The sequence below is a fragment of the Fusarium flagelliforme genome (genome assembly GCF_020744385.1).
Source record: "Fusarium flagelliforme strain FIESC 12 MPI-CAGE-AA-0113 chromosome Unknown B0J16scaffold_7, whole genome shotgun sequence".
NCBI classification, from domain to species: domain Eukaryota; kingdom Fungi; phylum Ascomycota; class Sordariomycetes; order Hypocreales; family Nectriaceae; genus Fusarium; species Fusarium flagelliforme.
Genome location: NW_025763509.1, coordinates 1,736,060 through 1,762,103, shown reverse-complemented (window position 1 = coordinate 1,762,103; position 26,044 = coordinate 1,736,060). Strand labels below are relative to the sequence as shown.

The window sequence follows — 26,044 nt, the reverse complement described above, 5'->3', positions numbered from 1 at the left end:
AGTGATGGTTAGGCAAGTAAGTAAGCATCTTAAGCCGGGATCCGAGGAAGAATACGAAATTACGTAGTGTTTATCGCGCGCCACTCTTGGGGTCGTGTGTTACATTGGAGAAGTCGATATCTGAACCTCGGGATCTTCCTATCCCACCTCGCGAATAGCGCCGGGAACAAAGTCAAGGTTCAGGGACTTTTGGGATATTGGTTCTTTTGTAGATCGTTCGAGTGTCAGTTTATTGCCGTTCTATCCAGATTGACAGCGTGCCGAAACTCCGGGATATCCTCAATTGGCCACTTCTCGTTATCTCAGAAGCATCTGGTAAAGTACAAAATGTCTGTGTTCAGCGACCATGAAGAATCCGATCAGGCAACATCATTCCATTTGTTGTTCCAGTCTCATTAATCATGGAGAAGACAGATATAGCACCCCAAACCTCTGCGGAGGCAGATACTATCTCGGCCGATAAGAAGATTCACCCTCACGATGGAAAGGACTACGCCGACGTCGAGATCCTCAAGTCAGAGCCTACTAGGCCTCTTGAGACTGCGGAGGATATCGTTACAAATGTCATTCACGTCGATGATGATCCTGATATGAACCCATGGACAATTCGAATGTTCATCGTTGGTAGGTCACTGTTCCGGTGCCATGTAGAGTGAAGGTACTGACTGGTATAGGCATCGGACTGTCCGCCTTTGGAGGTGTTCTCCAAGAGATCATGTACTTCAAACCTCAAGTCGTCTACGTCTCAGTTATGTTCCTTACCGTTCTCGCCGAAACACTCGGTACCGGCTTGTCGCACATCATCCCTCGAAAGGGCTACATCGGTCGTCTTCTGAACCCTCACCCATGGAACAGAAAGGAACACACAGCAGCTGTCCTCATGGCATCAGCTGCATCAGTATCAGCACTGTCGACAGAAGCACTATCTGTTCAGAAGCTTTGGTATGGTGGTTATCCTAACCAAGCCGCTGGTATCTTCATCACCCTTTCGTCTCAGCTTATCGGGTATGGTATTGCTGGTATGATGAGGAATGTGCTGTTGTATCCTACCAAGATGCTTTATCCTGCGAATTTGCCCATTACAACTGTTATGGAGACTTTGCATAAGCCTAAGTCAGAGACTCGAAAGAGATTCCAGGTCTTTTGGATCGTGTTTGTTGGAATCTTTTTCTGGGAGTGGTTCCCTGAGGTATGTTCGCCTTGAAGCCCCAACAAATTATGCTAACAATTACAGTACATCTTCCCTCTCCTCTCCGCTGTCTCCGTCTTCTGCCTCGTCGACCGCCACAACCCCGTCTTCACGAACCTTTTCGGTGGCTCACAAGGTAACGAAGGAATGGGATTCTTGAGCATCTGCTTCGACTGGAACTACATCGCCGGTTTCGGCTCACCCCTCTGGATGCCACTCCAGACACTAGTCAACAGTTTCATCGGCTACCTCGGTGGTATCATCCTCTCCATGGCTCTATACTACGGCAACATCTGGAGGGCCCAAGACTTTCCTTTCATGGCGCAGCTTCTTTACGATGGAAAGTCCACACCAACGAACTACGTTGAATACAATGAGACTGCTATCATGAACCCCGACTTCACAGTCAACAACAAGGCTATCGATGAAGCTGGTCTTCCTTATCTTACGGCTACTTATGTCAACTACCTCATCACATCCAACGCTGGTCTGACAGCGACACTAGTCCACATGCTCCTCTGGAATTATGCCGAAGTCAGCCTCGGCTGGTCCTGGATCACTCTCTCCACACTCAAAAAAGCGTTCCGTCCCCAAACATACTTCTTCTGGCGCCAAACCGGCTCTCGCACCGAAGAAGAAAAGACCAAGCTTCGCGATGACCCCACCATCGACCCTCACTACAAACTTATGCTTGACTATGATGAAGTCCCTAACAGCTGGTACTTTCTCGTCTTCGCGGCTAGCTTTATAGTTGGAATGACTTGCCTCTATGTGATGAAGTCGACGCTTCCATGGTGGGGTTTTATCATGGCTGTTATCTTCTTGGTCATTTTCTTGATCTTCTTTGGAGCGCAATATGCTATTACTGGATTCGGGTTTAACTTGCAGCCAATCTTCCAGATGTTGGCTGGATATATGTTTCCCGGACGTCCTCTTGGTAAGGCACTTGACCATACCCTTATGACTGATACTAACTGTGCGCAGCAAACATGTACTTCACATCGTATACCTACAACGCCCTCAGTCAAGGTTTCCTGCTTCTTCGAGACTTGAAGCTTGCCCAGCAGAACAAGCTATCACCCAAAGCCACCTTCACTACGCAAGTCATCGGTTGCATCCTCGGTGCTCTTCTCAACTACGTGATGATGATCAGCATCATCGACAACCAAGCACCAATCCTCAAGTCCGCTGAAGGAACCAACATTTGGTCCGGTGCTCAGATCCAACAATTCAACACCCTCGCCATCGCCTGGTCCATCGCACCTAAGATGTTTTCCATCGGCGCGCGCTACCAATGGGTGACCATTGCCTTTTTTATCGGCTTCCTGGCTCCTCTGCCCTTCTACATCGCCCATCGTTTCTTCCCCCGCATGCGAGTTTGGTCTTATCTCAACACATCCATCATCCTTTGGTACCTCGGCGAGCTTTTCGTCGGCCTTAACGCTTCGCTTACAAGCTACTACATCCTTGGTGGCTTTGGACAGTTCTACCTTCGACGGTATAGACCTCAGTGGTTTGTCAAGTGGAACTATCTTATCTCTGCGGCACTGGATGGTGGTACGCAGGTTATGGTCTTCATTGCCACGTTTGCCGTCTTTGGAGGGTCTGGAAAGGCTGTTGCGTTCCCTGAATGGGCGGGTAATAAGGTTAATAACTATGACTACTGTAAATACAATGCGCAGGGCTAGATGCTACAGATGGGGGTTATGTCACAGCAAGAACTGGAGATCGGCATGGAGTAGAGTTAGGTTACTTTGAGTAGCAAAAGAAGAGACTCATTATTGATATGCTTTAATACCGATCCTCATGTAGTGTGAATATGTCGACTACCCAACAAACACGGCGAAGCAGCTTAGGGGCCGACTTCTCACTAACAAGCCCAATGATGACTGAGTCAATTCGACGTAAGCGCATTACAATACCATCACAACATCTCACCGCGCAACACACGGAGTGAGACGGAGACTATGACAAGTCCTCATCACTGTAACACTCATTATATAAGTAACAGTCATCAAAATGTGATGATACGCGGGGTTGAATGACGTAAGTTCACGATGTTGCAGTGCGGGGAGTCAAAACCGAGCTTACCCCGACTTGTCATGGCGATCCCGATAAATCCGCCCGTTATTTGTATCACTGAGTGATATTCCTAAGTCAACTCCCAGATCAACACGGCCTACTTCAAAATGTCATCTTCACCATTTTCAGGCCTCAAGGGCTACACTTCCAAGACCATTCCTTACAAGTCAGGGCCTGATGGCGACGTCCTTCTGGATGTCGTTTATCCTGAGGAGACCGGTGGTCTTCCGAACATTGTTCTCATGCACATCCATGGCGGGTTTTTGGTACGCTATCATGTTCAAAAAACTAGAGAATATTGCTGATTGTGTTCAGATTGTCGGTGATAGATACAGCTTTATGCCACATTGGCTCGTCAACGCAGCAGTCGCTCGCAAATGGATCTTCGTCACGCCAGACTATCGTCTCGTCCCCGAATCCACAGCCCATGCATCGCTAGATGACACCGTAGATGCATACAACTGGGTGCGCTCTTCACTTGGTGACGTGATCGGCCGTCGTATCGATTCCGTCTTGGTAGCAGGTTCCAGTGCCGGTGGGTATCTTGCGTTGTCCACCGCGAATGCTGTGAAAGAGAAGCCAGAGGGACTTCTTCTCATTTACGGAATGATCAATGCTGCTGGCTCGCGATATATTACGCCTGGAACTAATATTTGGAATCGAGAGCCTTTTGATACGTCGTCTGTGTTGGGCAAGTTTCCCAAGAGGAAGAAAAATGAAGATCGAAAGGCGATCTCCGGGTATCCCCCACCCGAGAGAACGGAGGAAGACCCCCGGTTCTCAGTCGCTTCCGCTCTACACATCGATGCACTGTTCCCGGACTACATGACCGGCATCGACGGTCTCAGCCGCGAAATCGCCACCAAGGGTCCAGACGCCATTCCCGAAGAACATCGTCGACTGTATCCTCTTTCATTCGGAAAGCTCGCCGAGCTTCCACGCACCTACCTGCTGCATGGCAAGAATGACTCTGCTGTTACTGTGGATTGCAGTGTTGTCGCTGAGAAGAAGCTTCGGGATGCTGGCGTTGATGTGGTGCAGGACTTCCCTGAAGACGCGGAGCATGGGTTTGACGTTCGAGTTGGAAACATTGATGTTGAGAGTAACGATGCGGATGGGGTTGCTAATGTTGAGAGTTTGAGGAATGTTATTCGGTTTCTTGAGGCTTCGGTCAAGAACTAAAGAAGGGACGCGCTGGCTGGGCGGACAAACATGGTTGTGGTGAGCTGTAACTGTAACAGAAACAGAAAGACCGTAGCCTGCATGGATAGAATACAAGCCATGGAATAAATGACAGACTGAACCCCCATGTACATAGATCGACTTCATCAGTTAACATCAGTCAACACACCCTTAACAACTTCCTCCAAATTCTCCTCCTCAAGTCCCAGCAACCCGATAGCATTCTCATCACCCTTGAGCCCATTCCCTGCCCCATCCGCAAACAGGAACTGCTCCAGATAGTTACCAAAAGCGCTATAGTCTCCCTTGGCAAGTTTCTCATCCCCGATCCTCTCTGACTCTGTGCTGCTGATGTGCGTCACCTCGAACTTATCTCCGGTCCATTGTTCTACAGTTTTTAGAACCTCGTTCTGGGTTGTGGTGACGCCGGCAATGTTCAGATACTTGTTGGCAGTCTCTTCAGGTTTCTGGAGGATAGCGGCTACGGCTTTGCCGATGAAGGAGAGGGAGCTTGTGGAGTAGGGTTCGTTGCCAGAGTCTATGAGGCGGAACTTGCGGCTCTTGATATCGATGAAACTGAGGGGGTTCTTGAGGCCCTATACATACTTAGTCATCGTAAAAAGGCTGTAGGGAATGAGTGACATACCGCGTCAAGGAACAGCCCGGGTGAAAGACCCGTCCACGAGAACCAATCATGCTTCTGAGCAAGTTCAATCAGATAATCAGTATTCTCCACCTTTGCACCAACAAGCTTTCCAATCTTGGTGTCTCTATTCTGACGGGAAGGAATCCCAAACTCAGAGGGAATGAAGCGAGGAACTCTAGCGGCAATCACTGCGTCGATGACCGTCTTTTGACCGCCGGCTGCCATGGTGGTTACTGTTGAGACAACAGCGTCTTGGCCGGTCACTGCGTCCTTGATTGAGTCAACGGAGGTGATGTCGACACGCTTGACGGTTACATTCTCGGGGAATGTTGCTGTGGATTCGTTTCTGGAGATGGCAGTTACTTGGAAGCCGGAGTTGATAAGACTGTCGACGACTTTGGAGCCGAGAAGGCCAGAGCCCTAGGATTGGTCAGATGACTACAGTACTTTAAACTGGCTCATTGTAGCATGCTTACTCCAATGACTGCGACTTTCTCAATAGCCATCGTCTATTGCGTGAAATATTGTTATAGGACGAGAGTGATTAATTCGATGGCGAGATCAGAAGATGAAAATACTCCGCATGATTTAAAGCGGGTATACGGATATATCGACTCTTGGCTTTTGAGATAAGATATTCCATTGCGAGACCTTTCTCCATAACGATGTGAGGCCTTCAACACATGATGTTCTCAACCGCATCACTGCAATTATTCTTTATCTAGGATGATCAATTGTAATAATGTCCTTTCTTGGTCTTACTCTAAAGCTCCAATCCCAACTGCTAAACTGGAACTGACTCCACACACCCACCTAAGCATACACCTTGCAGTTTGCACCAGTTCGATAGCTGAAGTTTTAGAGATCCCGGGTATAGCAAAGAATCAAACTCTCGGAGATAATCAGATCGATTGCGGGGTGGCCGATGTTACTTCTCAGAATCGTTACCTCAACTTTATTCGCCCCTCATTCAGCTGCTATCAAAATGTTAATCAACTGACACAAACCCTTGGCCGACTATCGATATCACAAGCACAAGATGTTAGGATCTATGATGTTCAATCAAGAGCTGAACGACCTCAGCCTGGAATGGCCGAAACGCCAGAAGGGCCAGGCTCAAACGCTATCTCCAACATGCATAAACCGTGCCGTTAAACTTCCAAACGGGGTAACTCACACGCCTCAACGACCCATCTAGACAATCTATTTGCTTCCCGTCTTTCCAAACGGTAAAGACTGCCGTTGAAGGTGTGAAGCCACCACGTACTGTAAGTTTACAAGTGACAACCCAACCTGCTCGACCCATTCATCAGTAAAATACTACACTGAATATGGTAACCCACACCATATCAAACACAGTTCATCTTACAATTGATCGGCTGGACTCGACCAATTACGCCTCCCGGAGTCCCGACCTCTTGTGCAGAAACTTTGGAGGAAGCCTTCCACTAGGCCGTTGTAGCCGGGGAACCGACGCCACAGGTGGCTATTTGCGTCCAGACTACTCTCGAAGAGTACTTGTTACATCGCAGATCTTGGAATCTGGGGTAAAAAAGGAAAGGTCCGCGTTTGCTATCAATGCATGACGTACTGAAGATACAACGATGGTTGGTTCTTCGTTGCTAGATGTGGCGGGTTGGTTTGGCAACTATCTAATAAACCGTTTGCTTTTCAACTGTCACATAAGGTCCTTTCCTATTTGGCGATAGAGATCCAGGCAGCGCATCGTCTGTTAATTCATGCATAATTCAAGTCATGATTGAATCCAGATCGTGCAAGTTCCAGTGCGCCAAGCCCAGATTAGGAATAATTGATGTTCCGAAAAAGCCAAACCGGGTCTAGTCTGGCCTGGCCTAGAAGTGTCCAGTGTTCACTGTCAGATCAGCGGGGCGAAAGAGGCCTGGAACCACTCTCGGCTACAGCGGCTCAATCCTACTTCTCGTATGGCTAATTTTGTCTTGTCTTACCCTGCTGTGCCTGCCAAGTTTTGCTCATGCAGTAGATCTCGTAATGACAGGATTTCTGCATGTCCAGTACTTCTTGCAATACTTCTTGTGCGAATTATCTGGAGATGTTGTGTGGCGCTCGAGCGTTAAACTTTACTGGTAACTATGGATACTAGCCGCTGTAGAGTTTGAGGCTGCAGCGTCTAGAATAACTGTCCATGGCTGGCCAGCAACAACAAGTTCATTGTCGGCGAATTGTTTTGGTGATCTGGGTCTTGAGATCCAAGCGAAAATAGGACTCGGTCATGACAGCGTCATCCCTGCCTGTCAGCAGTAAGCAAACGACAAATATCGCCCCGAGTCCACCTAGAGCAAAGCGCCTCAATGGTGTCGCATGCCTTGCCCAAACAATAGATTGACAGATCCCGTGCTTCAAAGCAAAGAAAAACAAAGCGCCTCCTTGCATCACCATTAATTCACTGTTGTTATTCCTTAGCGGACAAATCCCCCCGCTTGCCAAGAGATCGATCGACCGCTATTCTCAGGGGTAATGCGAAGCAGCAGAAAAAAGCAGTGCAAGCTGGGAACTCGTGCTGCCTACAGTAGCAATTCTTGCAGCGTAGACCAAAAAGAGAAATGCCTCGTCTGTCTCCTTTCCCAGTTCTAGCGTAAGATTAGGAGGGATCGAATGGTTGGACCCCATTTAGACCAGGGGCCGCTGAAGAGTCCGGCTAAGCGGCTTCTTTGACAGCCCAGTCTGACAAGCCCTGTTCACAAAAGGGGGACAGTCTCAATTTCTTTTCTGGGGAAGAAGAAAAAAGCAGGAGCTGAAAGATTTACATGTCTGAAAAGTTAATTGGAAGGGTTATTACCATGGGCAATGCTTATGCTGATCTTGTTCTCTGATTGCTGTCTTGTGTTGAACTTTGACGCAGGGTGATGCAGGTAGACCGACACTATTGAACGCCTCAAAACGCCATCTTTTCGGAGCCTTCTGTTCCACATCCCAAGTCGAGGAGAGTACACAAGAGTACAGTAAATGAATGATGGATTGCTTCATTTCAACGGTCGCGTGACTTTTTTTCTTACTCGTTACATCGTACCACGACAGTAAACCTGGCTTCGGATCCCTTAGCTTAACAAGGCTCTGCTGTGCCGCTCCACGCAATTTCACTGCTGTCCCCAAGACCAGCCAATCAGGCAATTTCAATGACCAAGGCAGTTCGGTTAGTCGGAAGACAGAGAAAATACGAGCCTTGAAACAGCCACTTCATTCTAGCCCTACAAATGTAGAAGGCGCCGGGAGAGGAGGGGTGGACAGTTAATAACAGTGTCCGTCATTACGGGGGGTAGCTGTGCTGTACCTAGTAATTCTAGGCTGAGCCACGCGAGCAGTTACTGTTTTTAAATACATCCTAGCGCAAAAGCAAGTTGTTTAGGGGCATCCATAATAATAATTATACGGAGTACTAGACTACTCCGTTGGATCAAGACAAGACAGATCAGATCCTTTTTTAAATAACTTCATTCCTCCTCCCTGGTCCCACGACCCTTTTTTTCTTTCCTTCGCCTCTTGCTCTGCCTTTTTTCTTTACTGGAGACATTGGAAAGTATTCTTATGGCCGCTTTCTCGTTTTTGTAGGGCATTTCCAATTTGACGCTGTCTCTTGTATAGCTCTCTCGTGAGAGTAGCCTTCACCATGTTTGCGACACTGGTTCCCTTTTGTTTCTCCACCATCTTCGTTTCTCTCGTCTTCACAAAAATTGTCCACCTTTCCATCCACGCGAAGACGATCTCACCAGTCGCATTCATCATCTTCCTCCCGTCGCTGCTCATCCCCGATCTCTTCATTATATACGTATCGCGTCTGGCTCTGCGACAACAAAAGGGTCTCTTCTCTGTCGGCGCTTGTGTGCTGGGATGTATCTTCTCGTTTGTGCTGCTTGGCGCGTCGGCGTCGCAGCTGGGCTTCTTTTACTCGACGGGCAATGAGGTCAAGTGGTCTGAGGCGAGGAGCTATGCTGGTGATGCCAAGGGTATGAAGATTCTGTTGAGTGGCATCAATTCCGTTCTTGCGGCTGGTGCTATCATTATTGTTGTGGCTTGGTTTGCCAAGTGGTTTGTTTACAGAGCTGTTGGATCGCTCATTACAACGGTTGGAACACCTGTTGTGCATGGTATGTCATCACTGCAACGGTCCTCAATTGGATCTGGTTACTAACAATTGTTTTAGCTTGGCAGTCGATCCGAAACAGAACCCGTCAATCTCCTCGCTCCACCTCACCTTACGAATCCGACAATGAATACGACGATGTCGAAAATGCCAAAGAAGGCGCCCAACTACTCCAGAGTGAGGCTCACGAGGAGACCCGAACAAGGCCTCGAACATTGGTCATCTTCGCAGTTGTGGGCACCTTCCTCTTCCTCACCATGGTTCTCCGACCTGCCGCACCTTACAACATGATGTCCATCTCACTCCCATTGGCGATGCTCGATATGTTCAAGTCGCCTTCCAACGTCTGCAATGCTGCCAGTGGCAATTGGCCTTTGACTGCTCTCATCACCGAGGATAAGTGGGAGGAGCCTAAGGGACACTTCCCAGGCTGGACACCCGGTGAGTTTGGCGACGCGGCACGCAAGTATCGCGAAACAAAACCCGAATGGCTTCCCTCCGACATTCCCTCCGGCTTCCACAAATGGACACAGAAGGAGTCCAAGCCCAACACTACCGAGAAAGAACAACCAAAGACCAGCAACGGCTGTGTCGCACCCACCGCGGATGACGCCTTCTACAACCCTGTTCTAGACCCAATGAAGATCTCCAACCTCGACAGCGACATCCTCGATGCGCTACGCGACACCCTGTCAGGCGGCGACGTCAAGATCAAGCACGTGGCACTAATCATGATGGAGAGCTACCGCGAGGAACTCTTCCCTCTGCAGCAGGGCTCCGACTATCACAAGCTCATCATGAAGTCGCACAAGGGTGAGGACGAGGACGATGTCAACGCCAAGCTGTCACACTTGAGTCCTGTCGCTGAGAAGCTGACTGGCAAGTCGGGTAACTGGAAGAAGAAGGACGGCTCGGATTTCGAACACGTGGATATCCCGCAGTGGAACGATACTGCCGCGGAGGGATACGGTGGTATCAACGTCGTCGGTGGTTTCACGACGTCTTCGCTTTCGTTTAAGAGCATGGCTGCCATTCACTGTGGTTCCTGGTCAATGCCTGTCGATGGCTTTGAGGAGTCTGAGACGGACAGCTACCAGCCTTGTATTCCCCAGGTTCTCAACCTCTTTAACAAGATCAAGGAGAACAAGACCTCCGAGGACTTCCTTGACCAGCAATGGTACCCCGCTTTCTTCCAGTCCATCACCGACGGCTATGACCGTCAGGATAAATTCGACAAGAAGATCGGCTTCGAGCATCAGATGACAAGAGAGCGTCTCGATGAGGAGAAGAAGGACGACGACGATCTCGAGGAGATCAACTACTTCGGCTACGCTGAGACAACACTCAAGCGTCACATCAAGGACTATCTCAAGCAGGTCAAAGACGACGGCAAGCGCATGTTCTTCTCTCATTTCACCAGCACGACTCACCACCCATGGGGCGTTCCCAAGTCATTCAAAAAACAAGACTTCCTCAACACCGACGGCAAGATGAATTGGCACGAGGAGTTTAATAGCTATCTCAACGCCGTTCGATTCACAGACGCCTGGCTCGGTGAGCTTCTCCAGACCTTCGACGAGTACGGCATGACCAACGAAACTCTCGTCGTCTTCGTTGGTGACCACGGACAAGCTTTCAAGGAAGATCAAAAATCCAAGACCGGAACATACGAGAACGGCCATGTTAGCAACTTCCGCGTCCCGATTACATTCCGTCACCCACACATCCCCCGAGTCCAATACAACGCCAACGCAACATCCATCTCCATCCTCCCCACCATTCTCGACCTTCTCATTAACACCAAGTCCCTCAACGAAAAGGACACAAACGCCGCATCAGACATCATCCATGACTACGAAGGCCAATCTCTTATCCGACCCTACAAGACCATTCACAACGGCCGTCGCGCCTGGAATTTCGGCATCATCAATGGCGGAGCAAGCATGTTGTCCATGACCTCTGCCGACGCGCCCTGGCGGATAGTTATCCCGCTTGATGACTCCACGCAGTATCGCTTAACGGATCTCAAGACGGATCCGTTGGAGCGTAAGGCTGTAGAGGGCTGGACGCTTGAGAAACTTAAGATTGCTGTTGAGAATAAGTTTGGCGAGGAGGCGTCTACTTGGGCAGCCGAGGCGGATGCTGTGGCTAAGTGGTGGGGACCTGAGAGGAAGAGATTATGGGGGTACAATCCTTCGCATAAGGATAACTAAATATAGAATGATGAATAGTTTAATGTAATGCGAATGTTTAATGTTTCAACTCAATACTCTGCGCCTTTCCAATGTGAGGATGATGCGACCTGTCTAATGAAGCTGCCTGTGTTCGCCACTCACTCACCCGTGTTGGGTCATGAAAAGCTGTGTACTGTTCACTTCAAGCATTTATCTTCTGTTCAACCAAGACTCGCAGTGGTTGAGTGATGACATGTGTCTTTGGCCCATTGTCGCATGTCATTTACAAACACATCACTTCCATTGAGCACGATGAATTAGAATTGTCTTGTCATTTTTCAATATTTCGTCTCAACCCATTCCATAATCTCCGGTATCAAACAAAAGAAAACTCATTGCGCCGTCTCTATAATGCCAACCTGATATACCGCCCAATGCAATTTTGTACATGATTAACGACCCGTCAATAGACTTTCATTTAATGTCCAGAAGCCTGTCTCTTGGCTGCAAGTCTGCGCTCCTCAGCAGCGACCATGTCTATTAAGTATGTTAGCAAATATTCACGTTTCCTTCGTTGAAATTGATGACTTACCCTTCCAGAGATCTTGACCTTCATACTCCTCCTTGTGAACCTTCTGCTCAATAATCTTGGTAGGATCATTAGGATCCACCATGCGGACAGTCTGGAATCGACTATCACCATTTTTGAGATCTCTCATCTCAAAAATAGCAGACACCAACAAAACAGCCAACGTCAAACCCTGCGCATAAACACGAGCTTGAACAACCTTATTGGCAGTGTTCATAGGCTGTCTGCTCACAATAGCAAACGCAATACCCATGGACGCCAACCAGGACGCGAAAACAATCTGATAACGGTTCTGCTTGGCGTAGCTAGTGAAGCGCTCATACGCGGATTCATTTTCACGGATGAGATCTGCTGTGCGCGCTGCTTGGTCCTTATAGGTGCGCTTGGGATCTTGGGCGATTTGGTAGGCGATACTCCATCGCTCTGCGTTGACGATGGCGCCGAATGTGCCGGTTGATGTGACCAAGAAGGCGCGGAAGGGGAGGGTTAGGCCACGGAAGGAGGTATATCGTCTTGAGGCGACGGCGACTCCTGCGAGGCCGAGACCGGTGAAAAGGGTGCCACCGATGATACCACCCTTGAGGACTTCGGCGTAATGGGCTTCTTCTTCTTCTTTGGTGAGGATCTTCATGATTGCGATAAGGATGAAGCGATAAGCGATAAGAGTTAGATAAGAATAAGCGATAAGAAGAAGGATGTGTGGAGTGAAGAAGTGTGTATGATGGTAATGTCAGAAATGCGTCCCACTACCTGGCAAGCCAAGGTTATATATAAAAGGAAATCGTTGTTGCAAATTTTATTCTTATTTACTGATCTGAGACCCCGGGCAAAGCCGTGTGTGAACGGATTCCTCATGTCATCTCATGGCATGATTTCGGGTCTGCTTATGCCGCAGTGAATCCCGCACTCTAAATGCCGCAGACGCCGCATTTCCGCTCCACACGGTTCCGCCCGACATGCCGCCCGTACGATAATCTGCGGCGCCGCATGTGCCGCATTCAAGCCTCAATGATTTCTCATCGCTTACGAGAATTTGCTTACGATTTTGGGGGTATTTTTCAGAGCAATGGAATCTTTGGATTAAGCAACTTCTGCCTTGAAGATCGTCGGTGATGCCGAGATCTATATTTGAATGAGAAATTGAGTTTGTGTTTCTGTATAGGGTTGGTTCGTGATGGCATCAGCTGCCATGGTATGGAATCAACTGCGCTTGGGGTTAATGCGGGTGGTTGTAAGAAATAAGTTCATGGGGGGCGAGCACATCTTATATATTCTATCATTCAACCCTAGCTCGAAAAGGTCACAATTTTAAACCCTTGTGCTGGGCCTGAGGAATAATGTGAGATTCGCGTATCACATCTTGATTCGAACTTGGATTTGATTTGCCAGATGTCATATTCACGGCCATAATGGTAAACCAAACAGAGAAATGACTTAGATCCCTACAAACAACCACCGTGCTCTCTGTAAAGCTCATAACCTTGATGTTCTGCGCCGATCTCCTGTGACGGTACTGATTTCTCCGATCTCTATAGCATGGGAGGTCCCTTCTTTCAAACCCTGCGGTTCGTTACCCCATCAAATCCACAATCATGGGGCTCTCTGCATGTGCCGAAGTGCAAGCGGCATTGAAGGATTTAACTGATGTCGACGTCTTACAAGGGGTCAAAAGATAAAGTGCCTACGTCATACCCCGGATCCTTATTCATGCACCATGTCGGAGCTCAGTAAGCAGACCCGAGTTTGTCGGTATGCACAACAAAGCTCCGATGTCTTCAGGCCGTCAATATAAGAAACCAAGTCAATATAGAACCAGTGCGGAATTTATTTAGTCTGTCATTTTGGATATCAATTGGCTTGAGTTAAGTCACATGATGGTCAAGTGCTTCCCGAATGAGAGCGGAGGTACCAACTTTTGCAGCCAACATGCGCTCTATGGTTAACATAACTTGAGGTGTATCTTACGGTTAACCAGCAATAGAAACTTACTTAGTCCGCGAGTTATATCCGGAAAGCTATATGAGTAGAGGAGATGCATACCAGAGTTAGCGCAGAAGAAGATTAGAAGCCAGTCCGAAGACACTTAGAATTTAATCAGGAGAAAACCAGAGGTTACTCCAATACCTTATGCTAGGATGAGATGTTGCCAACAGCCAATTGATGATGTATGTTTGACGTTGGTTGCATTGTCAATAAGGTAGAAGATCAGCAATAAGGTTAAATCAGACCACCAACCGCGCTGACATAATTCTACCGAACAATTTAAGCGGTCGGCAACCGTCATATAAAATGCCACAACAACCAACAGCGTTAATCTCCCCCGCACAGTTACTGACAAAACAGATTGTGGAAGATGGCAACTACTCAGACAGTCCTCGAAGCGCCTCTTGAGCTTATTGCCCTCGAGGAAAGGAACCAAAGTCAGCGTGTTTCCGAACACCAAAGCAGTCAAAATGGAAGACGCGTCTTTGAGGCCGATCCAGCATTCACGACCAGTCCAGCCTCCCGACGAATGATCATTGCTTTGTTGGTCTGTGCCAATATGGTCCAGGTCAGTCAATCTTTCATCTAAAGGTCTTGACCAATGTCGATTATATACTGACAGGTAACCCAGTTTGTCTCGAATGCAGTTACTATCGCTGGCGGCCTTGCCTTGAGCAAAGACCTCGGCCGTGAATCTGGCCCTGGAAAAGCCAACTGGATGGTAGCATCATACCCGTAAGCCAAACCCACAAAACACCACAATCACGATATTAATGACGATACTAATATTACCAGACTCACACAAGGTGCCTTCGTCCTGGTAACGGGTCGTCTTGGCGCCATATTCGGCCACAAACAACTAAGTCTTCTCGGCTGTGCAATCTTCACGCTCTTCTCCTTCACCAACGCTTTTACCAAGACATACGACTCATTCATCGCCATGCGTGCACTCACAGGCGTTGGCGGCGGCGTGTTTATGCCCAATGCTGTGTCCATTATCACGACTATGGTCCCGCCTGGACGGTCACGAAATGTTGTGCTTGGCTTTTTTGCTGCGTCACCGCCTTTGGGTGGGATGATCGGGGCGTTGATCACGGGGGTTTTCATGGATCGTGTTAATTGGATGTGGCTTTTTATCCTCATGTGAGTTCTTCTTTCTGGAGAAGTTGCGTGAAGGCTGATGATTGGTAGTGCTGGTGTTTCTGCCGTAAATCTTGCTTGGCTGGCTTGGCTCATGCCGAAAGAGACTCCCGTTGACAAAGGCGGACACATCGATATTCCTGGTATCGTTATGGGACTGGGCAGTCTTCTGCTCTTCAACGTGGTGTGCAATCAAGCACCATCAGTTGGCTGGAACACTCCATACGAAATCGCCTTGATCATCCTCTCAGTCTTTCTGTTCGCTGCGTTCCTTGTCTGGGAAAAGCGCTATGCCAAAGAACCCATTATGCCGCTGTCAATCTTCCAAGCTCCGACCTTTCTTGCGTTGATCTTTGTTGTGTTGCTAAGCTACATGGCTTTTGGTATTGGGCTTTGGTATTCTGTGGCATGGCAGCAACTTCTACGTGGGGTTTCTCTCACTCAAACAGGCATTCATTTTATTCCGTTTGGACTGAGTTCGCTTCTTGCTGTGTTTGTTGCAGCTTGGCTTATTCCGCGTGTCGCTGCGCAATGGATAATGGCTATCGGGGTAAGTCACCCACAGGCTCAAAGACGGCGATGCTAACAGGAATTCAGGTTCTGGTCACATTTGGCGGAAACATTCTGTTAGCAACGATGCCAGTTCAGCAAACGTTCTGGGCACAACTATTCCCAGCCATGGTGCTGTATGGCTTCTGTCCAGATCTCGTCTACGTCGCTGCACAAGTGATCGCCAGCAACAGCGTTAGTCGTCGACAACAAGGTATAGCAAGCAGTCTGATCGGAACGCTTAACCTTTACGGGAACAGTTTGGGTCAAGGCTTTGCAGGCACGATTGAAACAGAAGTCGGCACTAATAATGACGATGAAGTAAAAGGGTTCAGAGCAGCCTTGTACTTTGCAGCTGGTTTAGCGCTGCTGGGGTTGGCTCTTGACATTGCATTTGTGAGGCTGCCTAAAGATGAACGTGAGGGCTGGGAGGATGCGTCTGATGTAGATGAGCGAGAGATGGATGGTATGACCACAGCAGTTGAAGTTCGCTCGGCATAGCGCCTGACCGAAACAAGACTTGAGTCAGGGTGATCAATCTGGAGCATTGACGAGATCCTCATTTATGACAAGGACAAGGACTGGGGATACGTGCAAACAATGATCACCTCGTTGCATCCGATCTCTGGTCCGATAAGCGACGACTCGGACATGACGAAGAAGCCCTATTTATATCTGACTCCCGATTCGGTGAACAACGGCTTCTAGCTGTTTCACATTCTTCTTTTGTTAAGATTAAAGTGCTTGCAGGCGCTGAGATCATGCTCTAGTAGCGCTAGAAGACGTCAAACTTCATAGCTCTGGTGGATAAAGGTCCAAGCTTTTGCTATTCACGGCGGCTCCGTCAAGCATATTCTCGTCAGGCTCCCTTTTTGAAGAGGTTTTGTATTGGGAATAATATTTTCAATAGTGTGAAAAGAATGCTAGAGGATTAATAGCAGTATTATATGAGTAAAAAGAAATAATTGCGACATATTGTTTATGGCATAACCCAAACCCATGAAGCTGAGCTGATACAGGGTCTATGCGCTAATTGGTGATTGGGCGCCTTGACGCGGAATGTTACTTGAAACATCATCTTATTTCACTAAAAAGCATCGACGTTTAATGCCCAGAGCATGGTTCTTATAAACATCACGTCCTCGTTTTTCTCATGCCGTCCATTTGTTCTGTTATGCTGCTTATTTTTCTCCCACTTTCCTTAATTGCTTATTCCAGCAAAAATGCGTTTTCCTTTAGATTTTACCTTGAAACGACTCGCTGAGCGACAGGTGCATGCCGATGAGCAAACACCCGCTGAGTGGTGTAAATCTACATCATTAACGAAGAATGGAGACGAGATTATGTTCCCTAATCAAGGAGATGTTTGGTCCATAGGAGAAACGAAGGGGTTTGGTTGGACTGGTGGTGTCAATGTCGTTGATGGTCAGAGTCAGACCTTCAGCTTGGAGATAGGCTCAGAAGATGACACCGATGGCTCAAAACCAGTCAAGGTCTTTGGTAAGTCGCTCTCCAAAATCAGAAAGTTGAGCGGTTCACTAACACGGCACAGCGGACAAAACTTTCCAGTACCCTTCTGATGACTGGCAAGTCTGGAACGACGACTGCCCAGACACTTATATCTCATACTACTGGACAATACCGAAGAATTTCGACATCGGAGATACGAGATTTGTCGCCAGACTAATCAACACAACTGATCCCGACAACAAAACCACCTTGACGAGTAGCTTCTTCTACATCGACTCAAATTCAGCAGAGGTCGCTCTGCAGGCCTCTTCACCAAGCGAGGCAACAGCACCAGAAGCAATAACCTCATTACCAGCTTCTGCAACATCGGTCTCCACACTCGTCTCCGAGACCTCTATTTCAGCGCCGACGGCGACACTTGATGCGGTGGCTGACGCAGACGTCACGGCAGTCCCAGCATCAAGCGGGCTGTCCGACCAAGCAAAGGCAGGTATCGGCGCAGGCGTCGGTATTCTAGGTCTTATGCTCATCCTTATCGGCTTCTTCTTCTGGTGGTATAAGAAGCGTCAAAACCGAGGAATCCAAGAGAATGGTTTCGTGCAACCAGTTTTGACTATCAACTCGCCTGAATCACCCATGTCCGACGCTGGGCAGAGTCTCAAACCCCGCATGTCTACAGGTGGCCTTAGCGCCAGACCTAGACTGTCTGAGGTTGGAAGTATCGGATCGCGATTGTCTGAAGGTCGAATCAGTCCTAGACCTCTTATCTCAGATGGTCGGAATAGTCCCAAACCACGTCTGTCCGAAAGTGGAAGTGCCAGACCTCGATTATCCGAAGGCCGAAACAGCCCCAAGTCGCCGCTGTCTGAGGGTCGAATCAGCCCTAGACTGCGAGTGTCAGATGGTAGTAGTGCCAGGCCGCGACTTTCCAGAGACATGGAAGATGTGCCAGGAAGTCCTTTATACAGGACTCCTTCGGCGCGGGACAGTCATCGAAAGAGTATACGTTTGGTATACGAGCCTAATCAGGATCCTCTTGGGTTGCCGGCCGATGTTTCCATGTGGTCGCCCAAGAATTCGCAGGACGGGTTGAATAGGTCTTAATAATGTTTGGATGATATATATAATGAATAATTAGTTTAATGATATATACCCCGGGTTTCTTACATTTGCTCTTACATCGTGATGGATGCACTTGGTGACCACGGAAAAATGATACCCGATGTCCCCAGTGATTAACACTTAAATCTGTTTTACTCGACCCCTGTCAATATTAATAAGCCGTCATCGTATAGGGGTCAGTACATCAGTTTGTGGCTTAATGAAGCACTGAAAACGCAAGTTCGAGTCTTGCTGACGGCAAAACAATTATTCTTTTGTATTTTTTTGCTAACATTATGAATGAATTGACTGGTTGATGCACGCCTTTCGCAAACCAATCAGAGTTGATGGAGGTAAATCTGGGTAAGATATAGTTGTTATGGGTCGCGCGATGCAAGACGAATAAAGCTTACAATTGTAACTGGCAAGGAGGGTTGCATTGATGTTAACATACATTTGTTAACCTATGAGGAGCTCTGTTAATATCTGCAACCAAACTGTTCCTGACGCGTAGCTCAGGTCAAGTTGATACTGTACGAATGCACAAATCATTGGTCTCGGAAAGCTCCCCTAGCGCAAAGTCAATCCATTCCAAAAACGACCTCAAGATCGTCGCAAGCGAATCTTGGCAATTGACACGAGGCGGTCAGGACAATAACATAGTACGACCCTGGTTTGATATGAATCAGTCTCACTTGTACAGTACAGCATCACAATGATGTCGTGTTACTAGCCCTCAACTCTACGAATCATTGAAGCTGTATTCGTGGCACTATTTTATGCAGTGTTAAGTGTCCTGCTAGCGTCCAATATGTCTTAGACTTGGCACCTTTACCTCTAGCCAAACACGAAATTGATTCATAGCACGCGTGTCACTCTTGCATAACTCAGATCAATTCACTATTCAAGCCACGAATCGCTTCCGTAGATCCACCCGTTTTCGCTGATCGATGACGATGTCATCCAGCCAGCCACTAACAGTGCGGTGATTATTAGCTCATTGAACTCTCCCTTCCCTTGTACAACACCATTCGTTTTCTCCCCTCCCTCGCAGACGCGTCTTTGTTTTTGCTTCCTCACGATCTACGCATATTTGATCAAATATGGCACCAAGCACCGAAAGTCCGTCTACAACTACGATTGTTAGGCCGAGAAAACAAAGGCCTATTGAGGCCACGGAACTCGCTACCAAGGATCAGACCTTTACTGATGCGGATGTTTGGGGTCGTGCAGGGTTGGGACGCTCGTGGTTGAGGTCTCTCGTTGGGGCATCGCCTCTTTTTCTCGCGCCGATTGGATCGATATCCATCTTCATCACGCTGGTTCAATACGAAGGATCATTCTCACTCTTCACAGCCGCAGTGAAAGAACACGGCTTCTGGAATATCTGCGCTCAGTACGGCCCTCAAATTACTCTAAAGGGCATCGCAGCTGTGATCTGCTGGCTCGCCGTCCAAGCAGTCCTATACATCTACCTCCCCGGTGAAAATCACAAAGGACAACTCACGCCAGCTGGATATCTTCTCGACTACAAAATCAACGGCCTCTCAGCATGGATCGTGACGCATTTGTTGTATGGAGGACTCAGTTATCTGGGGATTTTGGACCCTGGCTTCATACCCCGCAACTGGAGCAGTTTGATTGGGGCTATGAATTTGGCTGGGTTCGTTATTTCGGCACTTGCCTTTGTCAAAGCGTACGTGGTGCCGTGTCATCCAGAGGACAGAAAGTTTAGCGGTAAGTTGCGCTGAATGCTTTGGTAATCAAACTCTAATGCGAAAGCCAGGATCTTTGCTGTACGACTTTTTTATGGGAATTGAGTTGAATCCGAGATTGGGCGACAAGTTTGACCTCAAACTATTTAGTAATGGCCGAGCTGGAATGATGGTGTGGACTTTGATGTAGGTTGCTTGATATCCCTGTATGGATAATTGCTTACATGGCGCAGCGACTTCTCCAATATGGCGTATCAGTACCAAAACCAGGGGTACGTTGAGCCATCACTAATTCTCGTAACGGCACTTCAAACACTCTACGTGCTGGATTTCTTCATCAACGAATCTTGGTATCTTCGCACAATTGATATCGCCCACGATCATTTCGGCATGTATCTAATCTGGGGCTGCTTCTGCTTTCTCCCAACAACATACACCATTCAAGGCCAATATCTGGGTCTCTACCCATCATCAGCCTCAACGCCCTACCTCGCCTTCTTTTTCACCCTCGGCGTAGCAGGCTACGTTATGTTCCGCGTCGTAAACCACCAAAAAGACACAGTCCGAAGCACAGGCGGCAACTGCACCATCTGGGGTAAACCCGCCGAGTGCATCGCAGCGCGCTTCCGAACCTCGGACGGCAGACAGCATACGAGCTTGTTGCTGTGCAGTGGCTTCTGGGGCTGGTCTCGGCATGCAAACTATGTAGGGGACTTGTTGCTCAGCTTTAGTACTTGTGCGCTGGTAGGTAGCACAAAGGCTGTTGTGTGGTGGTATGCTGTGTGGATGCTGGTGTTGCTTGTTCATCGGTGTATTCGGGATGAGAAGAGGTGTTCGGTTAAATATGGGGATGCGTGGACTGAGTACTGCAAGCGCGTGCCTTGGCGATTCATTCCTGGCGTTTGGTAAAGGACATTTGGAACCTTTTGCTGCACTGGGGAATTAGTGCTATGAGATGCGAATAGATGGCGTTGCTGGACATCGGAAGCGAGATCAAGATCTAGACCAAATAGACTCGGAATGTTGTTACAGGTAGTACTCAGAGAGCAATCTACGACTTGAATCAGGTCTTGTGGCGGAACCTACATGGGTCGTTACACTGCCCGCCAAACAAATGCGTAGATACGCGAGATCAAGTTGCACAGAAGCTCACCGCATTTCTATTCTTTCCCGTTGTCTCAGGCGAACAGCTATATGCCGACTTGACAAGACAGTTCAACCAAGCAAACGTGTGGATCTTTCCGATGATGCACCCGATACTCTCTTGTGCGAGTATGATCACTTCGTGCAAAGGCTTTGGGATGAATACATGAGCACTCGATTGCCGACTGGATTTGTTGCTATTGAACCTACACAATAATTTTTCATAATCATGGAGCGACACGATCGGATCGTAGAAGACATCGCCGACAAGATACGCACCTTATACAGACTCGGACAGCCTTATCGAATATCACACGGCTCTTCGAGTAGTACTCGTCCTCGCCATGCACCCGACGCCACCATCATCGACATTGGAGTATTATCTCAAGTTATCTCTGTCGACACTGACAAGAAGACATGTCTCGTGGAACCCAACGTCCCAATGGATCGCCTGGTCGAAGCAACAATACCATACGGGCTGATACCTCCAGTAGTGATGGAATTCCCTGGCATCACAGTAGGAGGCGGGTTTTCAGGAACGTCTGGAGAAAGCAGCTCCTTTCGCCACGGCTTCTTCAACGAGACGGTCAATTTTGTTGAAATGGTACTCGGTAATGGAGACGTAGTGAGGGCGTCACCTGAAGAGCGAGAAGATCTTTTTCATGGAGCTGCTGGTGCAGCGGGAACATTGGGCGTCACGACGCTGCTTGAAGTACGACTTGTGGAGGCACAGAAGTTCGTGAAAATAACATATCATCGGGTCGAAAATGTTGCGATTGCCATTTCCGAGACGAAGACACTTTGCGGGCGATCAGATATCGACTACATCGACGGGATCATCTACTCGAAAGACCATGCAGTTATCATAACCGGGAAACTTACAAACTCCAAACCTCTCGATTCGCCTTTGGTGACATTCAGCAACGCCGCAGACCCATGGTTCTACCTCCACGTACAAGATAAGACAAAGGGTCTCTCAACGTCTTCGTCTGCCACCGAGTACATACCACTCAGCGAATACCTTTTTCGATATGACAGAGCGGCATTCTGGGTTGGTCGTCAAGGCTATACGTACTTCAAAATTGTACCATTCACCAGGTTCTTCAGATGGCTTTTGGACGACTATTCGCACACCCGGACGTTATATCACGCCCTTCACGCGAGTCGCATTTCTGAGCAATTTGTTGTTCAAGATCTGGCTTTGCCTTATGATACAGCTGCAGAGTTTATCAACTGGGTGGATTCCGAACTTGGCATATGGCCGCTGTGGCTATGTCCACTGAAGGAAACAAGGATGCCGACATTCCATCCCGTCATGGAAAGTGGGCAGAGAGGATCCGAGATGTCACAGCCTATGCTCAACATCGGCGTCTGGGGCTGGGGTCCTTTAGATCCCAAAGAGTTCAAAGCCAAAAACCGCGCCCTGGAGGACAAATTGGCAGAGTTCGGTGGCCGGAAGTGGTTATATGCTCACGCCTACTACACACAAGAACAATTCTGGGGACTGTATGATCGGTCTTGGTATGAATGTTTACGGGAGCGTTACTTTGGAATCACTCTCCCAACGGTTTATGACAAGGTGAAGGATGTGAACAGGGAGCCGGAAGAGAGGGTGAACGAGGGATGGAGTTGGAAGGCGTTGTTGCATAAGTGGCCAATTGGGGGACTTTATGGAATGGTTCTTGCTTTCTATTCGGGAGATATTAGTTTACATCGGAAGGCGACTTGGAAGTTCAAGAAAGAGTAGCAATCAATTCCTTTCCCTGTGCTGCTGAAAAGCAAAGTAGGAAGGGCCAAGTCTTCAATGTCATATAGGGATCTATAGGTGAGAGGACGACGTGTATCAAATTCCATATATGTTTGTTCATCAATGAAACTTCAACTCGCAGCGTAAAGTTGGTTAACATTGAACCAACGAAACCATAGATAGTTTTGAGCCTCCACAGCGCCAGTATTGTTAACCGCTTCATTGTCCTGCTCGGTGAAATCAGGATCCTTGAACGGATCAAAGTGATACGGCTCCCTTGCTACCCAAAGTGATTTTACTTTATAGAATGGGCCCCAGGTATGTTCATACCGATCGCGAAACTTTACCATATCAACTGAACGCGGTATCATGGAGGGAGAGAACCCGATAACCCACCGAAACCTGTGCTTGATGATCCAGATGGCCACTTTGTTTCCATAACTTAGGCACATCCACCGGACTGTCGAAGCATTTCTTTGGTAGCCTCGAAGCGTGTCTGGCTCGTCGCGATAGACAATCGCTGCATGCCTCAAAGTATGCTCCATGAGCTCAAGGGCCTCAGCCCAACGAAACTCTTGACACAAGAGCCACACACCGCTCTGCATGGCTGTTAGTGTGTTATAGCCAAAGTTACCCAATGTGATCTGATAATTCTCGATTGTTTCCTTCTGGAACAACTTCGGATGACTTCGACGGTAACTCCACCAGAAGGGATGCGGTGCCTGGGTCAGATTCTGCCGCGCGAGGAGAGCTAGGTCGTGGTTTGGAGACCAGGACGATGTCGCAAGTTTCTCGATCTTTTCAAACAGCGCCCTCGATTCCTTCTTCTTTCGACGGGAGTCTAAAAGCAGCGCAAGCCGTGCCAATTGCTCCAGAGCTAATGGATGTGTTTCGCCGACAAGATTATTCAGGTCTCTCACGATCTCCCTTCGTAGAGATTCTGCCTGCTCGAGCTTTGAATTTGACTCAAAGGCTCCAGCGAGGAGCGCTTTTGTCCTAGCACGCATTGATGCCATTATCATGTTTTCCGGCGGGTTTTGTAAGTCACTCGTCGTGGTGGGCGGCAACTGCTCATCCAAGTTTTGCAAAAGCCTTTTCGCAGTTTGTTCTGCTTCGTCAGCCATGTTACACTCACTATACGCAGTCGCCAACAGGAACATTGAGTCTTCCAAGCCCCGAGATTGAGATTGGTTCGGTGAAGAAGCCAGATTGAACCCTTCCATTGCAGTTTGCAGGGCAGCTTTAGGCTCGGTTACCAGCTCCAAATGAACCAGGGAGCTGAGGCGATTGTTGACGACCCAATGTCTAGGGCCTAGGGCAGCCTTCCAATCGTTCAGCTCGTCTCTCAACACTTGGAGTACCCTTTGAAGGGGTCTCCTGCCCAAATAGTATGAGGCTGTATAAGCAGTAGTCTGGACATCAGAAACGTGTCGCCGCGACCAGGAAGTCCATTTCAAGTATCCATAGCATCCACGATCACGAATGACCTCGAGCGCGCTGGCAAAGTCGGATTGAAACTCGGTCTTTTCCAACCATTCTGTGGATATAGTCTCATTCCGTCGCGTGCCGAAACCAATATAGTGGCAAAGCGCCAGGTCCAAGCAATGGCGCTTCCAATGGAAATCTCCGAAGGCTCTGTGAGCTGATTCGCGCTCGCATAAGAACTGGAAGATAGCCTGGCGGATTTTAGGGTCTACCTCGCATAGCACGTGCATTGCTCTGCACACCTTTTCCGCGGGTTAGTTATATACGATCGCGTCAGATTCCTGGGAAGATATGACTGGTACTCTTACATTAAAGGTCGGGAAAAACATCGGCGATTTCAAAAAACTGACATACTCGTCGTCATCCTCGAATGTCGGGTACCGGGTTGATATCACTGTCTTGTCTGTGTTGACGAAGGGCTGCTCGAGCTCGAACGCCCTTTTGACATGATCCAGAATTGTTGATGTTCTTCCAGTCCGAGCTTCAGTGTCTAATGTTAAGCTGGATTGGAAAAGATTGGCCAAAGCTGTCCGAGTTTCGTCTCTAGGCCATGTCTCAGAATGCAAGTGATGTTGAGCCAGATCAAGCAGGGGCTCATGCGGTGCATCCCGCTGTGCACTCGGGAAGTTGTCATCCGGATTATCCGGGTGGTTATAAAAGAGCAACCACAAACAACATGCACCCAAGGAATAGACCATGGCCTTGGCTGCAGCCTCAAAGCTGAACCCTCGAGAGTGGTACTCAGGTGGGGGGATAGACCATGGTCTCGACTCGGGAAGGTATACTAGACCATGAGTCCCCTCAGTGGCGTGGCCGAAGTCAGTAATCTTCAATATCACGGCGCCATTGTGTGCCGCTGCCTCGTATACGAGGATATTCTTTGGCTTCAGATCGCCATGTATGACAACTACCAGTACCCTGTTAGCTGACTGACAGTGGCTCGGAAGGATAGAATCTGGATAGTATTGTCTAACAGATCGGGGACTAACAGATTTCCTCCAGATCAGCCATTGCTATTGCAATCTGACAGCACAGAGCAAGTCGCTCAGTCGGTTGCATGGATGTACCACGGTAGGACTTCATGAAAGTCCCCAGATCCCCCAGAAGGGCTTTCTCAAAGACAAATATCGGAGAAATGGAACTGTCAGCCTCATTCACTTCGCAACAGAGGCCCTCCAAGGTGGATATAAAAGGGTGAAACCGGATCTTGGGATGCGAGAGGATTTGTAGTTCTTTGAAAAAGCGAAGTAGGTTCCGGGGGTCGCATGGCTTGTAAGCCAGTTCCGTCTTTGGGTTGACATAGCTCTGCTGAACCGTAGCCGTGAGACCGACCCCCAGACTTTGGAGAGCCACCTGTGGGATAACAGGTAGGAAGTCCACTGATCTGGTTTGAGCCCACGCAAAGATCCAGTATAAAGTTTCGGAACGACACCAGTTCAAGATCGGCCCTTCAGCTGATATTGTAGTATTAGGAAGGTCGTTTAGGCTGAAAGTATCGTCTGTGTCATCCATCGTTGATGATGTATGGAGATGAAAATATGTCCGAGCCTTACATGACAGGAAAGCAGGGTAACAACAGAATGTGCGCGCGTGCTCAGCTAAGCAGGTGTGACAGCCAACGCCACGGCGCTTAGCCAGGCCAACAGCGCAGCGCGTAAGGGCCTTTTCGCAGTTCTCATCTTGATTACAATTTTGTTTTCACCCCTTTGGTGAATGACAAGTTACGTTT

At 48.4% G+C, this 26,044-nt stretch overlaps 10 protein-coding genes and 1 non-coding gene across 11 annotated transcripts; 8 read left to right on the top strand and 3 right to left on the bottom strand.

Annotated features, from left to right (window-relative positions):
* The first annotated feature begins 23 nt into the window (after positions 1–23).
* Positions 24–2,989, top strand: B0J16DRAFT_185033 (OPT oligopeptide transporter protein-domain-containing protein). The gene is made up of 4 exons (XM_046122693.1): positions 24–624; positions 675–1,189; positions 1,235–2,126; positions 2,174–2,989. Exons 1-4 carry the CDS (start codon positions 402–404, stop codon positions 2,875–2,877), a joined length of 2,334 nt encoding a protein of 777 aa, XP_045979107.1. The 5' UTR covers positions 24–401; the 3' UTR covers positions 2,878–2,989.
* On the top strand, positions 2,978–4,579 carry B0J16DRAFT_310280 (Alpha/Beta hydrolase protein). The gene is made up of 2 exons (XM_046124954.1): positions 2,978–3,537; positions 3,587–4,579. Exons 1-2 carry the CDS (start codon positions 3,379–3,381, stop codon positions 4,451–4,453), a joined length of 1,026 nt encoding a protein of 341 aa, XP_045979106.1. The 5' UTR covers positions 2,978–3,378; the 3' UTR covers positions 4,454–4,579.
* B0J16DRAFT_375553 (uncharacterized protein) lies at positions 4,577–5,622 on the bottom strand. The gene is made up of 3 exons (XM_046130703.1): positions 5,576–5,622; positions 5,100–5,519; positions 4,577–5,049 (listed from the first exon to the last, which is right to left on the bottom strand). Exons 1-3 carry the CDS (start codon positions 5,603–5,605, stop codon positions 4,600–4,602), a joined length of 900 nt encoding a protein of 299 aa, XP_045979105.1. The 5' UTR covers positions 5,606–5,622; the 3' UTR covers positions 4,577–4,599.
* Positions 5,623–8,388: 2,766 nt separating this feature from the next.
* Positions 8,389–11,545, top strand: B0J16DRAFT_310277 (alkaline-phosphatase-like protein). The gene is made up of 2 exons (XM_046124953.1): positions 8,389–9,223; positions 9,280–11,545. The coding sequence occupies exons 1-2, from the start codon at positions 8,746–8,748 to the stop codon at positions 11,430–11,432; spliced, it is 2,631 nt and encodes an 876-aa protein (XP_045979104.1). The 5' UTR covers positions 8,389–8,745; the 3' UTR covers positions 11,433–11,545.
* Positions 11,546–11,706: 161 nt separating this feature from the next.
* B0J16DRAFT_349135 (uncharacterized protein) lies at positions 11,707–12,774 on the bottom strand. The gene is made up of 2 exons (XM_046128849.1): positions 11,986–12,774; positions 11,707–11,930 (listed from the first exon to the last, which is right to left on the bottom strand). The coding sequence occupies exons 1-2, from the start codon at positions 12,611–12,613 to the stop codon at positions 11,872–11,874; spliced, it is 687 nt and encodes a 228-aa protein (XP_045979103.1). The 5' UTR covers positions 12,614–12,774; the 3' UTR covers positions 11,707–11,871.
* Positions 12,775–14,291: 1,517 nt separating this feature from the next.
* On the top strand, positions 14,292–16,647 carry B0J16DRAFT_349131 (major facilitator superfamily domain-containing protein). The gene is made up of 5 exons (XM_046128848.1): positions 14,292–14,533; positions 14,597–14,700; positions 14,761–15,108; positions 15,157–15,655; positions 15,703–16,647. The coding sequence occupies exons 1-5, from the start codon at positions 14,336–14,338 to the stop codon at positions 16,153–16,155; spliced, it is 1,602 nt and encodes a 533-aa protein (XP_045979102.1). The 5' UTR covers positions 14,292–14,335; the 3' UTR covers positions 16,156–16,647.
* A 230-nt stretch (positions 16,648–16,877) lies between these two features.
* B0J16DRAFT_375549 (uncharacterized protein) lies at positions 16,878–18,313 on the top strand (the record flags this gene model as incomplete). Its single annotated transcript, XM_046130702.1, has 2 exons — positions 16,878–17,154; positions 17,207–18,313. The coding sequence occupies 2 exons, from the start codon at positions 16,878–16,880 to the stop codon at positions 18,226–18,228; spliced, it is 1,299 nt and encodes a 432-aa protein (XP_045979101.1). The 3' UTR covers positions 18,229–18,313.
* A 91-nt stretch (positions 18,314–18,404) lies between these two features.
* B0J16DRAFT_t297 lies at positions 18,405–18,486 on the top strand. The gene has a single exon. It is a non-coding gene; the product is annotated as a tRNA-His (tRNA).
* A 753-nt stretch (positions 18,487–19,239) lies between these two features.
* B0J16DRAFT_375548 (ergosterol biosynthesis ERG4/ERG24 family-domain-containing protein) lies at positions 19,240–21,119 on the top strand. The gene is made up of 3 exons (XM_046130701.1): positions 19,240–19,962; positions 20,012–20,126; positions 20,174–21,119. The coding sequence occupies exons 1-3, from the start codon at positions 19,329–19,331 to the stop codon at positions 20,847–20,849; spliced, it is 1,425 nt and encodes a 474-aa protein (XP_045979100.1). The 5' UTR covers positions 19,240–19,328; the 3' UTR covers positions 20,850–21,119.
* A 193-nt stretch (positions 21,120–21,312) lies between these two features.
* B0J16DRAFT_418202 (uncharacterized protein) lies at positions 21,313–22,830 on the top strand (the record flags this gene model as incomplete). Its single annotated transcript, XM_046133746.1, has 1 exon — positions 21,313–22,830. The coding sequence occupies one exon, from the start codon at positions 21,313–21,315 to the stop codon at positions 22,828–22,830; it is 1,518 nt and encodes a 505-aa protein (XP_045979099.1).
* A 131-nt stretch (positions 22,831–22,961) lies between these two features.
* On the bottom strand, positions 22,962–25,827 carry B0J16DRAFT_418201 (uncharacterized protein; the record flags this gene model as incomplete). Its single annotated transcript, XM_046133745.1, has 3 exons — positions 22,962–24,557; positions 24,624–25,222; positions 25,305–25,827. The coding sequence occupies 3 exons, from the start codon at positions 25,825–25,827 to the stop codon at positions 22,962–22,964; spliced, it is 2,718 nt and encodes a 905-aa protein (XP_045979098.1).
* Positions 25,828–26,044: the final 217 nt, after the last annotated feature.

Coding starts and splice junctions, on each gene's coding strand:
- B0J16DRAFT_375553 (XM_046130703.1), bottom strand. CDS start 5,605: ATGGCTATTGAGAAAGTCGCAGTCATTGGA. Junction 5,520..5,575: donor AGAAAGTCGCAGTCATTGGA/GTAAGCATGCTA, acceptor GACCAATCCTAG/GGCTCTGGCCTTCTCGGCTC. Junction 5,050..5,099: donor CCGGGCTGTTCCTTGACGCG/GTATGTCACTCA, acceptor AAGTATGTATAG/GGCCTCAAGAACCCCCTCAG.
- B0J16DRAFT_349135 (XM_046128849.1), bottom strand. CDS start 12,613: ATGAAGATCCTCACCAAAGAAGAAGAAGAAGCCCATTACGCCGAAGTC. Junction 11,931..11,985: donor AGGTCAAGATCTCTGGAAGG/GTAAGTCATCAA, acceptor CATACTTAATAG/ACATGGTCGCTGCTGAGGAG.
- B0J16DRAFT_375548 (XM_046130701.1), top strand. CDS start 19,329: ATGGCACCAAGCACCGAAAGTCCGTCTACAACTACGATTGTTAGGCCG. Junction 19,963..20,011: donor AGAGGACAGAAAGTTTAGCG/GTAAGTTGCGCT, acceptor TGCGAAAGCCAG/GATCTTTGCTGTACGACTTT. Junction 20,127..20,173: donor ATGATGGTGTGGACTTTGAT/GTAGGTTGCTTG, acceptor TACATGGCGCAG/CGACTTCTCCAATATGGCGT.
- B0J16DRAFT_349131 (XM_046128848.1), top strand. CDS start 14,336: ATGGCAACTACTCAGACAGTCCTCGAAGCGCCTCTTGAGCTTATTGCC. Junction 14,534..14,596: donor TCTGTGCCAATATGGTCCAG/GTCAGTCAATCT, acceptor CAGGTAACCCAG/TTTGTCTCGAATGCAGTTAC. Junction 15,109..15,156: donor ATGTGGCTTTTTATCCTCAT/GTGAGTTCTTCT, acceptor GATGATTGGTAG/TGCTGGTGTTTCTGCCGTAA.
- B0J16DRAFT_185033 (XM_046122693.1), top strand. CDS start 402: ATGGAGAAGACAGATATAGCACCCCAAACCTCTGCGGAGGCAGATACT. Junction 625..674: donor AATTCGAATGTTCATCGTTG/GTAGGTCACTGT, acceptor TGACTGGTATAG/GCATCGGACTGTCCGCCTTT. Junction 1,190..1,234: donor TCTGGGAGTGGTTCCCTGAG/GTATGTTCGCCT, acceptor TAACAATTACAG/TACATCTTCCCTCTCCTCTC.
- B0J16DRAFT_310280 (XM_046124954.1), top strand. CDS start 3,379: ATGTCATCTTCACCATTTTCAGGCCTCAAGGGCTACACTTCCAAGACC. Junction 3,538..3,586: donor ACATCCATGGCGGGTTTTTG/GTACGCTATCAT, acceptor GATTGTGTTCAG/ATTGTCGGTGATAGATACAG.
- B0J16DRAFT_310277 (XM_046124953.1), top strand. CDS start 8,746: ATGTTTGCGACACTGGTTCCCTTTTGTTTCTCCACCATCTTCGTTTCT. Junction 9,224..9,279: donor TGGAACACCTGTTGTGCATG/GTATGTCATCAC, acceptor CAATTGTTTTAG/CTTGGCAGTCGATCCGAAAC.